The sequence below is a fragment of the Tasmannia lanceolata genome, unplaced genomic scaffold (genome assembly GCF_043159265.1).
Source record: "Tasmannia lanceolata isolate RefF3 unplaced genomic scaffold, GAP_Taslan_0.1 ptg000008l, whole genome shotgun sequence".
Lineage (NCBI taxonomy): Eukaryota > Viridiplantae > Streptophyta > Magnoliopsida > Canellales > Winteraceae > Tasmannia > Tasmannia lanceolata.
The window spans coordinates 26,184,253-26,197,356 of record NW_027518685.1 but is presented as its reverse complement, the minus strand read 5'-3'; the positions used below and the strand labels follow the sequence as shown (position 1 = coordinate 26,197,356).

The following is a 13,104-nucleotide window of genomic DNA, read 5'->3' as shown; positions in this document are numbered from 1 at the left end:
AACATGGGAAAGTTACAAAAATAGCTAAGAAATAATTAAGGGATATTCAGACTAAATTAACACAGAAAAAGATAATCTTCACAGAGACCCGGAAATGAAATAGAAGTTGAAAAGGCAAAAGGAGGAATTCTGAAAAATATGAAGAGGTCATTTGGGAACATAGGAATGGGAGGTGAGATGTTATGGACTGTGAGCCGGGCCGTTAGGACTAGTGTTGGGGAAGTCCAAGAGGCCTTATCAGGCCCAAAGCCCAAGCCCACCGATACCCTTACACTCTCTTCTTCCTCAGTAAACCTTCTCTTTTCCAACACTTCAATCTTGGGTTCTAACAAGTGTTCTTCTCCTTTGTTATATGATGGTGATGAGTGGGAGTTCTTCGAAAAAGAAGAAGAAGAAGAAAGAAGGATAGAGGGTTTTGTTTTGGGGCCTGTTCCATCAAAGGATGAAGTAGAAGAAGCTGTTTTGGCTCTCCACCAGTATGTTTATAAAACCCTTTACTTTTTCTTTTCCCATTTTGGGTTTTTCTCTAGAAGTTGGAAATGTTTTGCTCTGTTGCTTGTATTTGTTTATTTGCTGATCTTTTTTATTTTACATTCTTCTGTTCTTGTAGATTTATAGACACAAAAAATCTTGTTTTTTGTTGTTGTTGTTAATTTAAGTGTTTTTGGATGAACAGAGAAGGGGATTTAGAGAACAGTTACTCTGGAATAGAGCAATAAAGAGGCTGAAATAGAAAGGGTTTGTTTGACAAAAAGGAAAGAGTACTACCCCTGTATAAAGAGAACATACTGGTTTTTCAACCTTGGTTTCATTTACACTTCTCATGCTAATAGTGCTCGTTTTAATTAACTAGATTCCAAAATATATTTGTTTTATTATTAGCATTGGATTGTTTGGGGAATGATAATATCAGATGAACCTATATGAGACTTGTAAAACAATCTACCATTGGGCCAGTTGATGTGATGCCAAGAAAATGATCTGGGTTTTTCATTTTTGTGGGCCCCACGATATAGATGTCATAGATTAAAAGATTTCCTAGAAGCAGTTGGCTACATTTTCAATTCACACCAATTCTACTTAATGGTGATAATATCGTAGTTGTAGTAAAGACCCATTGGTGGGCACGTAGCTAACAACACCTTTGGTCGGCACTCCTGGGTGAGAGGTTTGGTTGGCTATTCCTTTCTAGGAGGAGTTGACCCCATGACATGCTGACTCCTCCCCCGATAGGTCTAGCAGGTGTAGGCCGGAACCTTGGTGGTTTGCTTGTGGGTAGCAAGAGGACTTGCTTGTGCATGTGAGGCACACAGCTGGAAATCATACTATAGCTCATGTGCTTTCCCTAAGGGAGCTTTGGGTGCTGACTGAGAGTTATCCATAGGGATGCTCCAGTTTCTTTGGTCGATGACAGGGGCCAAAGACAATGCATGTTGGGTTTGGTTCCCACATGCATTGTGCGTAAGGACCGGTGCAGGGGGCTAGCTATACTGTTTGCCGTCTGCATCGCGGTACGTCTTGTGGATAGACTAATCTTTAGGTCTTCCATGAGTTCGTGCTGGGGCGACCTCGGTTGCACTCGCCAGGTGTACACCTTGCGGATTAGTCCATGGGACATCTTGCTTCTTGGAAGACCAAGCCTTAGTGCTTGGCGGATTGGGATGTGGGACAATGCCTCATTCCTTGGTGGGCTTCGACTATCCAGATGGTCCCTTAATCAGGTGGTGTGAGCGCCTAAGTCTTTAGGCCTAACGGAGCAGAGCATGGCTGGACCTGGCCTTGCTTCACGAAGGTTGGAGTTGCCTTGCAAATTGTGCGGGGCATCGTCATGCCTCGTACTGGATGGACTTTGCATTGGGCTTGAAGGCCTGATATTCGATGTACTCATGATGCAGGCTGATCATGAGAGGGGGTTCAGAGTTGGGCACAACAGGGCCAAGCTCAATAGCTTGATGAAAGGCTTGGTGGTTGTGTACAAAGTATCTAGAAGTGCATGTCAAGATCTTAGCCAAGTAGCATTTTGAACAGCTTAGAGATTGTGTGCACATATGAAGCATCGAGAGGTGTTGGGCATGCAAGACCTTCAGAGCCTTGCACGCGTTGAAGGCTGGCCTTAGCATATGCGTATGTTGAGGCACCGTACGGGTTATTCCGCTGCTAAAACAATAGGTCCGTGACATTTTCCAATCAGGAAATTGTTTAATAGAGCTGGTAGTGCTGTTATCAAAACAAGGAGTGCGAAATCATCCAAACATGGGAAAGTGACAGAATTAGCAAAAAATATGTGAAGATATCAGCTCCCTTGCCAATAAGGAAATTGTTTAATAGAGTTGGGGATGTTGTTATCCAAACAAGGAATGCAAAATCATCCGAACATGGGATGATGGGAAAGTTACAAAAATAGATAAAAAATAATTAAGGGATATTCAGGTGAAATGAACAAAGAAAAAGATAATCTTCACACACACAGAGAGAGAGAGAGAGAGAGAGAGAGAGAGAGAGAGAGATGAGATAGAAATTGAAAACTGAAAAGGTAAAAGGAGGAATCTGAAAAAGACGAGAAGGTCATTTGGGAACACAGGAATGGGAGGTGGGATTTTACGGACTGTGGGCCGGGCCGTTAGGACTAGCGTTGGGGGAAAACAAGAGGCCTTATCGGGCCCAAAGCCCAAGCCCACCAATATCCTTACAATCTCTTCTTCCTCGTTGAACCTTCCCTTTTCCAACACTTCAATCTTGGCTTCTAATAAGCATTCTTCTCCTTTGTTATATGATGGTGATGGGTGGGAGTTCTTCGAAGAAGAAGAAGAAGAAGAAGAGTGTTTTGTTTTGGGGCCTGTTCCATCAAAGGATGAAGTGGAAGAAGCTGTCTCGGCTCTTCACCAGTATGTTTCCAAAACCTTACCTTTTTCTTTTCCCTTTTTTGGGTTTTTCTCTGGAAGTTGGAAATGTTTTGCTCTCTTGCTTGTATTAGCTTATTTGCTGATCTTTTTATTTCACATTCTTCTGTTCTTGTAGATTTATAGACACAAAAAATCGTGTTTTTTTTGTTGTTGTTAATTTTAGTGTTTTTGGGAACAGAGAAGGGGATTTAGAGAACAGTTGCTCTGATATAGAGCAATAAAGAGGCTGAAGTAGAAAGGGTTTGTTTGACAAAAAGAAAAAGGCAAGAGTATCCCTGTATCAAGAGAACATACTGGTTTTTCAATGTTGGGTTTATTTACACTTCTAATGCTAATACTGCTCGTTTTAATTAATTAGATTCTAAAATATATTTGTTCTGTTATTAGCATTGGATTTTTTGGGGAATGATACTATCAGATGAACCTATATGAGACACTTGTAAAACAATCTACCATTGGGCCAGCTGATGTGATGCCAAGAAAATGGTCTGGGCTTTCCCTTTTTTAGTGGGCCCCACCATACAGATGTCATAGCTTAAATGATTTGCTAGAAGCAGTTGGCTACATTTTCAATTCACACTAATTCTACTTAATAGTAATAATATTGTAGTGAAGACCCATTGGGCTTTCTTTAAAGGCCCAAGCCTAGGCCCAGCTCGCATTTCAGTAGGCTTACAATGCTAGAAGTAGGTTACCCTTTGTGCCACTAAGCTAGGCCCAAACCAAGATCAACATGGCTGGGTCTTAACCATCCATCAGTCTACCCAGATTGTTGGCTACCATAAATATTTACAACCCCTAGTTAAGAAATTGCTGACCTCAAAATTTAACTAAATTTCATCTATCTCTGTGTTTTATGTATGATTCTCTGTTCATGCATTTGAAATTTGTTGGGAACAAAACTTATGTCATTTATTTCAAAACTCGACACTCAGTAGATCGCAACTTGAAGCCATAAATCTGAAGCTTATCCTTAAAATGTGAAAGCCACATTAGATTGCAAAATTCTTCTCTAATCTACAATTGGGCTTCTGCACAAACTGGCTCTTATGTACATTTCAATATCTAGGCAACAAAAATAGTTTTTTTTTCTTTATTTTCCAAATTCACTGTAAAAAGCATATTTTACATTGATATGTTCATAATTGATATAGAAAACACTTTTGATAGTCTCAGTGTATTGGAACTTGGAAGTATCAATTTCAGATAAGAAAACTGTACTTCTTACTATTACGATTGACAAAACTAACAGAAACAATTTTATTGAATTGCATTTTATGTCGATATTCTCAAACAGTAACAAATAAACACCATTTTTATAACCACTATGCTTAAGAACTCCATTATACTGATAAGAAACATATTTGTTGCTTTAGGACTTGGGATAAGGAGAACAAAAGAGAAGAGAATGGAGAATGGAGATAGAGAAGGGAAAAGATACTGAAATGAGGTATTAGAAAAGATGTAGAACCATAGAATTGGTATGGATAAGAAGATAAAGGAGAGTGAGAAGATTGTTGCAATCTTTCTCAACTTATTTGCTTAAGAAAAGAAGAGGGATACTAATTTTAAAAGTTGCATTGGCTTGAGAATTCAGTTTTTAAGCAAATATACTTGGTGGAAGCTGCAAATATACTTCGTGGAAGCAGTTGGATACATTTTCACTTCATAAGAATATATCTACACATAAAAGAGATATATAAGATGCAATTTTACCCGACAGTGATAACATAGTAACAACCACCCATTTGGCCGTCTTTTAAGGCTCAGACCTAGGCCCAGCCTGTATTTTGGTGGGCTTAAAGGCAAGAAATAGGTCACCCTGTGTGCTACTAAGTTAGGTCAAACCAGGATCACCATGGACTGGGTCTTACATACATACCCATTGGGCCCGGCCCATTGGCTACCATACAAATTTATAAGCCTAGTTAAGAATTCAAATTTATCTCTTATGCTCTGGAATTCTAGCCACCCACTAGATTGCAACCATAATTCTGTAGCTTATCCTTAAAATGTGAAAGCAACATTAGATTGCAAATCAGGCATCATACTTATACTATCGCTACCAAGATGCCTCCACCATATATACAAATATCGCTATATAATCGACCTTCCTAGCCCCAACTTTTTCGATAAGAGTAAATTTCCCTGCTTCAGTACTTCTGATACTTTCCGTTAACATTCTTAATCCATCCAGATTCGTAACAGATTATCTAGATACTTTGATACTACAAGTTATTTCAATACAGGGGAAATTGCTCAACTATTGGCCCATGATAGCTACATTCAAATTTAATTTAAGGATGATTAGTCCTGCATTTCGTAGAATTTTTTTTTATGTTCAGAGTCTTCTTCTTGTCTCAACTCTTAACTAAAGTCAATAATCTAATCTTTTTCCAAGCCCAGCAATTTTCACTCTCAACTAATTAGTTCCATAATAATAACTAATTATTGAGTGGTGACTTGTACTCATAAAAGTGACGGGAGCTTGCCGAGGTCATTACTACTTGGGTGGGTCTTGATATTTTATTTTCCACTAAAAAAAATTAGTTAGAAATGAAATGCCAAAAAAAAGGAATTATTAACACCATTTAGTACATACTATGATTGGTGGCTGTTTCTAATTTTTTTTTTTTTTGAATGGTAATGTGATTTCATTAATGATGTTTCTAATCTTCTGTATATTCTGTCTGACTCGCAATAACCGAAATTACATAATCAACCTTCAAGAAAGCTACCTTCTTATAATAAGCCACTTCAAGGAGGCTGCCTCCTTACAAGCACTCACCTTATTCTCTAGGCCCTATTTTAATTCAAACACTGATCTACTATTTATATTTTATCTTTATTCATACCCTTAGCCTTATTTTGAAAAATTGAGGAATCCAATCTACCCATCTATAACTGGAACAGCTGTAACAAGAAAATTGTGTTAAAATATTTTTTAGTTGTGAAATTTTGTATTCCTTCAATGGTTAACCTTTATTACAGAGAATCAATTTCATCAACTGGTATTAACTTTCTACTTGTAGGGTCCTAGGCCCAGTTGCATATTCCCAGGTTATTGAAGACAGATTTCCTGCTACTTTGAACAAGGATGTGGCTGATCAGAATTCAAGTGGAGTTCCGTCATGTGAATCAGAGTCAGATTGGATTGAGCCTGCATTGAATCTTTATAATCCGAGAGCATTGCAGTTTGAAGGATATGATAATGTTCTTAATTCAATTCGTTTACTTCAGATGAATCCATCTGTTCAGGTGACTTTGATTGTTGACTCTTCTATCCTCTGCTAATTAATGATTGCCATTTTTTCTTTGTTGCTGTTGGTGTGATGTGTGAGTGGGAAAAGCATACTCCTGTGCCTTAGTTTATTCGTATCAGTTGCCGCTAATATCCCACTTCACATGGAAATACAAGTTTGCTGTATGCATCTGTTGCTATTCATTTTTCTGTAATTATCTGATTGTTTCTGCATTCTTGCAAAAGTTTTGATGGATCGAAACACAACCTTTTCAAGTTCTCTTCAGTTGTTTTAGTTACCCGAGAATCATAATATAACAGAAAATAAAATGAATGGCCAATACTATTCAATTATAAGTGAGTAAAAAAGGATGGTCGAGAACCGTTCTTGCTCATCAATGTGTTACATATGTTGTAGTGTGTGTTTATGTAGAGAAGTATCACAATGTCTGTAAGTGTCTAGAGTCTGTGCTAAGTATGTCCCAAATGTTGGGGGTTCCATGCGAAAGCAAAGATCCCACATCGGAAAAGTGAATGTATGTGGATGGGCTTATAAGGACTTGGGCACCCTCCCCTTAATGGCTAGCTTTTAATGGTGAGTTCTACCTGGGTGCCAACAAGAGGTATCAGAGCCTGGGCGTGGTAACTCCTATGTGTGTTCTCTTTGGTAACCTTTGGAAGAAGAAAAGGTGACAAGAAGAGAAGGAAAATTGTAAAACCGTGGGTGCCTCTTAACGTGAATACACTTTTTAAAATTATGGGAGCTCAATCACGCCCACTTTTTTTCTCCTCTATTTATATCATTAAGTGTATTGGATATTCATAACCAATTAGACATTAAATCAAACTCTTCTAGCCTATTTTCTAGAAGTTCTAGATAAATACAAATTCTATTTAGGAAGTATCTAAATGTGACACATAAAAGTAAAGCTCTAAATTGCAAACTAAAGAAACTAATAAAAGATAAGGACTCTTATGATTAGGTGGTGATGACACGTTAACAATTCTCCCCCTCAACACCGACTCATATCAACTACGATTTAAACCCGTCGGCCCGGCCCCTTCGATGCCATGCACCAGTTAGTGGTGACTCTAGCACTCCCCTTCAGAGTTAACTCCACTAGTCATGGTAAGTTCCCTTTGAAAATTTTCACAATCTCTCAATTCGCCTCTCTTAGACGCCTTTTGCATCTTCAAAAGACGTCGGCTTCTCCACCTTACTATCTTTTGAGATTTTCACAATTGAGAATTTTGCAACATTCAATGCAAAATAAACCTCCCCCTCGAAGTCATATACGGTGGCAGTCTCTCCCACTGCCACATCACAAGCAAAACACACTTGCATTTCTCATTCACCATCATCCTTGTCTTTGGATTCAGTGATAACATTCCCATCATCGGTCTCGATCTTAACCAAACAATTTCTTTTAATATGACCCGGCTTATTACAAAATAACAATAAAAACACGTTTTTCATGTGATTGATCATTATCTTCAGCCTGAGCACCTTTCCTCTATGAATCCTTTGGCTTCTTATTTTTCTGCCACTTCCGCTTGCTATTCACCGCAAGCGCTTCCTCGCTCTCTTTTACAGACAATCTGGCCATCTGCTTTGCCATCGTCTCTTGATTAATCAAAAAATTCTCCAATTCAAAGAGAGATGGTTGCGTTGGCCAGCCACGTATAACAGTGATAGATCCGTTAAACTCGGGTCTCAAGCCATAGATAATCAATCTCCGCATCCGGTTTTCACTAAACTTAGATTCCGCATCTAGTTGAGAGATCTCATTACACAAGTTCTTAACTTTCCATAAAGCATAAACAGATAAAGTACCTTGTGTTAATGAACCAATCTCGTTCTCTAACGTCTGCAACCCTGCATCATTCGCCCGTGAAAAATGAGATGAGAGTGCCTCCCACGCTTCTTTCAGAGTTTTCGCATCTCTAATATGCTCAATCAACTCCTTCTATATTGACGCTTTCAATACATACAACGCTTTTCTGGCACGGATCTTCCACTGCCGCAACGCATCCACTCCCTCGCCTAGTGCCTTGGTGTCGTTGTCGTTCACTATGTCCCATAGATCCTAGCCTTGAAGATACGACTCCAAACACGACTTCCAATAGATGTAGTTGGTATTGTTGAGCTCTTTGATCCCCACCAACATCTAAAATTTTCCGCCATCTCCTTCTTCCAACCTCGATATCACCTCGAAGCAACCCAAAGAACAATCGGTATTCCAACCTCGATATCACCTCGAAGCAAACCAAAAAACAAACTGGTATTCCGATCAACCACTTGTGAACCTCTTTGGTAACCTTTGGAAGAAGAAAGAGTAACAACAAGAGAAGGAAAATTGTAAAACCGTAGGTGCCACTCTACTAAAAACTTTAGAAGTACTCACTGATAGAAGGCATGAATGCACTTTTTTAAATTGTGGAAGCTCAATCATGCCCACTTCTCTTCTCCTTTATTTATATCATTAAGTGTATTGGATATTCAGAGCCAAATAGACATTAAATCAAACTCTTCCAGCCTATTTTCTAGAAGTTCTAGATAAATACAAATTTTATTTAGAACCTATCTAACTGTGACCCATAAAAGTAAAACTCTAAATTGCAAACTAAAGAAACTAATAAAAGATACGGATTCTTATGAGTCGGTGGTGATGACATGTTAACCCTATGTGCCCTTGAGGATGGAAAAATCCCTCGGGGAAGATCTCGGTAACCTCGGTTGACCCTCGAGGACGGAGAAAATTCCTTGGGGAAGATCTTGTAGTTCCCACGTTGCTCCCATGTGGAGGGGCGAGATTGTCCGCGTTGCTTCTGCGCGGAGGGGGAGATTGTTGGGGTTTCCAAGCGAAAGCAAAGATCCCACATCGGAAAAGTGAATCTATGTGGATGGGCTTATAAGGACTTGAGCACCTTCCCCTTAATGGGTGGCTTTTATGGGTGCGTTCTACCTGGGTCCCACCAAACTTTTTCAGTCATATAGGGCCCGCTCTTCTCACTGATTGATTGAGATGTGTTTTTGTAGTTATTGTGCTTTCCTGCAATTCATACAAATGGAACGCATCGCGTACTATAACCTTCCTTTATTGGGCTGGGCCATTCCATCAAATCTTTGAGAAGGGGCCTAATCTCGTATTTGATAGTCGGCGTGGCAATAGGCTTCGCTTCTACGACAGGCTTCCCAGCCGTTGCAAACACTGAGCGAGAACAGTAAGGGGCGCACAAACAATGTCGTTGCGCGGTGATGCGATTCGCCAAGCTGGGGCAAGCAAAGCTGTCCGGCCCTATCGGATTAGGAATGCGAAGGCCTTTCCTTCGAAAGGAGACTCAGGAAAGAAAGAGCTATGCTATTCTTTTCGTAGTGACTTTGAATCTCCCCTTTTTTCTAAAGGCCAATAGTGCTCGTCATGTCATAAGTCCGAAGGACGAAGGTAAGGAAGTCAAACTGAAAGAAAACAGGAACTAAAGGCAACAAGACATAAGGGGTCAAATATGCTAAGTAGTTGTGCCCCTCTTTTAAGGGTCACTTCCTTACACTTGCCTATCTTTCAATTTTTGTCTGTAGCTCTCTTGCAATCAGATTATTTCTCTAGCCACATTCTTTGGTATATTTATGGGAAATTCAGGTCGTGTGACTCCCTTCTTTTAGCCAATGTAATCACATATATTTTTTTCTCTTCTTTTGGCGTGGGGAGTGCGTTGGAAATAGAAGAAAACAATAGTATATGTGGCTTGAAAAACAAAGGATAAAAAAGTGGAGGTAGGTGGAAGATAAAAAAAGATGAGTAAATCTGGGCAAGCTGTCTCCCTTACTCTCCATAATGGTGAAAGATCTCTTGTTTTAATTTTGAATTTCAAACTGGGAAGTTATATTCACATTTAGGGATTTGCTAGTCAATTTCGCGGAAAGCCATTTTGCGGCTCACTTTTGCTGGAGAGAACAACGACCTCAGATGAATTAAATCAACAAGACAAAATCTGCTAAAAGGTGAGCCTATTTGGCTGTTCTCTACTGCAAAAGGCTTTCCACAAAATTGTCTAGCAAATCCCATTTATAAATTACAAAGTGCAATTTACATTACATTGATTGTTGTGGCTTCTATTTTATGTAGAGAATGGTTGTTTCTTTATCATCTGATAAAGCCATATGGGATGCGGTTATGAAGAATGAGGTGGTGCAGGAGCTCAAGGAGTCATTCTATGCAGGTTTGTGCAAAAGCTTATGAATCAATCAAAGCAAAAAATATTGCTCTTACTTTTCTATTTGGAAATTTATTTAAAATGTTTTAGTTACTATTGAAGATGATTATAGTTTCTTTTACTAGCAATAAATGATTTTTTAAAGTGAAATGTCAATAATCACGTATTAGTCAGGCCCTGTTTGTTTGAGATTATGACAACCGATGGTGAACGCCCAAACTGATTATTGGACTCAAAATTACTGTCGTTTCTGATTAATTAAAAGAAAAATTACATTTATATTTAATTAATGTGTACCAGATTTTGTGATCATATAATCTTTCTTCTCAATTATTTGACGTATTTTATAAACTATCGAATGCTTTAGATTTTCACATATCAATTTCTGATTTTAAATTTATGCTGCTCTATTTTTTATTTTGAATCATTTCATACTCGCCAAGGAAACATTTGGGGATGTATTATTATTATTTTTCATGTTTATATCTGAAAAATGATAAAAAATATTTAAAATACATAATTTAAGGAAAAAATAAAAAATATTGGGATATTATTTCGGTAATGATTAAAATGAAAATATCGCTATATTTTTTTATAATCTTGGGATCATTTCGGGATTTTTTTTTCGTTTTATAGAAATTTCGCCATAAAATTGCGATCTTTTGAAAATATCAGAGATAGATATTTGTGACACGGCTCGAGTGCGCCAATGAAGAGAATTTTCCAAGCCATATTCATCAATCTAAAGTTTTTGTTTCTTGTTGAATGATATTCAATCTAAAGTTTTTCCTTTTTCTTTTTCTTTCTGGTCTGTGAAATTATACAATTTATGCAGGCGAAAAAGAACAGCCATTGCCACCGGATGAAAGGCCTGAAGTTGGGACAAGAATTCTGAGTTGGATCTTACATTGTTCCAAAGCGAAAATAATGGAATTTATTGACATGATTAAGAAGCTAATGAACGATATGTTTCGATCCCATGACAAGGAAAATAAAACAGCGGCTTTCGAGGACATGGTGAGATCTTCTCTCATGTTATCTGTGATGGTCCTCCTGGTGATTGTCGTGACTCGTGTTGTGAGGGCTTGATCATTATTCGACGACATGACAAGAGGCAGTCTCCCATTGGGCGAGTTGCCACAAATGACTTTTCAGTGGATTGTGATATGTTATATTTGACTTCTATTCATACATGTTTTTTTTGGTAGGTAAGCTGGAGTTTGGTTGGGACTACTACCCATTTATTAAATGAAAAGAAAGATGATACATTTAAGTGTGAAAACTGTCAACCCTATCCTTGAGAAGCATTAGATAGGGAAAGATTCAAAAATACTAGTAACCTATGAGCAAACAGATGGCAAAGAAACATTTTTCAAGCTCATCGTGATCAACTTCGTGCTATCCTACATGACTGATTCTGATGCCGATTATCTTTGGATGTTGAAGGAGCCAGGTACGCCCCTTTTTCACATGGGCTATAGTTAGCATGGAAATGCCAGTTTGGGCTGATAGCTTTAGGGGTGTAACTTGGGTCGGGCCCAACTTGATTTTGGCTCAGGTTGGGTTGGCATTTTCTCGGGTTGGGTTGGCTTAGGGTTGAGAAAAGCCAACCCAATTTAAATTCAGGTGGGGTTTAGGGTTGTGGCATTGGCAACCTGACCTGAACCCGACCTCCGTTCTCTAATTTTATCATTATTTTCTCAAGGTTATGCTTTCCTTTCTTGTATTTTTTCGTTTGACCGTAGATGAACCCGATCGCAACCCGACTCAACCTGAACCCAAACCGACCCGATTTGGAGGCAGGTTGGGTTAGGGTTGACCATCCTCAACCCGAGGCTTGGGTTGAGTCGGGTTAGGGTTGAGGGAATGCTATCTCGGGTTGGGTTAGGGTTGCTCTCAACCCGACCCGAGTTGCACCCCTAGATAGCTTGAGTGAGCTTGATGCCTCTAATGTTCTAAGAGGTCTACATAAATGTTGTGATATGCTTCATCCATTACTTTTATCAAAATAAGTGAGCTCAACTATACTTCCATTCCATGATATCATCAATGAAATGGATTATTTTTTGGGTCCTACAAGGAGGCATGCATGTATAATCCAAACCGTTTAGGCCCTATTTGTCTCAGATTGTGACAGCCGATTGTGAGCCCCCAACAATAATTAGCTCAAAATTAGGTTTAATTTTGTGCCAATAATCAGATGGAGGACTGACAATCGGTTGTCAGAATCTGAAACGAACAGCCCTGTCTGTTTTAGAGAGGAGTCCCCAACGATTATTGGACTGAAGATTGCACTAAATTTAAGTCCAATTCATGATGTCACAATTCCTGTATGCTTTGAACTCCCATTCAGAGAGGTTGATAAAATATAGAGTACAATTATCAGAGCAATGGCGTGCAGATATTGTTTCCTATGAAATTTCATTCTTTATGTAATGTTTGTTTAATGCCTTTCGGTGATCCACACCGTTCATTTGGTCGTGGTTATAACTCTGACGGGGATCTTAACTTCTAGCCTTCCGATTGGTGACTCATAGATGTCCGGCCGAGGAAAACTAATCTGGATTATACATGGTATGGGTAACCAGATGTGGGTCCCTAAAATGTACCTGGTTGTTTTTCTCGGTCTGGGGCAGGGTTTTTTCTAAGGTTAAAATCGTAAAAACATACACCTCCTCTTTTAAATTTCAAACATTTTGACATGCAGAAAACATGGAAAAGGCACCTAAATTATTACGAAACTAC

General features: G+C 38.8%; 1 protein-coding gene across 1 annotated transcript; it reads left to right on the top strand.

Moving 5' to 3' along the window:
* The first annotated feature begins 2,494 nt into the window (after positions 1–2,494).
* Positions 2,495–11,652, top strand: LOC143883502 (uncharacterized). The gene is made up of 4 exons (XM_077386846.1): positions 2,495–2,885; positions 5,936–6,161; positions 10,272–10,365; positions 11,195–11,652. Exons 1-4 carry the CDS (start codon positions 2,584–2,586, stop codon positions 11,446–11,448), a joined length of 876 nt encoding a protein of 291 aa, XP_077242961.1. The 5' UTR covers positions 2,495–2,583; the 3' UTR covers positions 11,449–11,652.
* Positions 11,653–13,104: the final 1,452 nt, after the last annotated feature.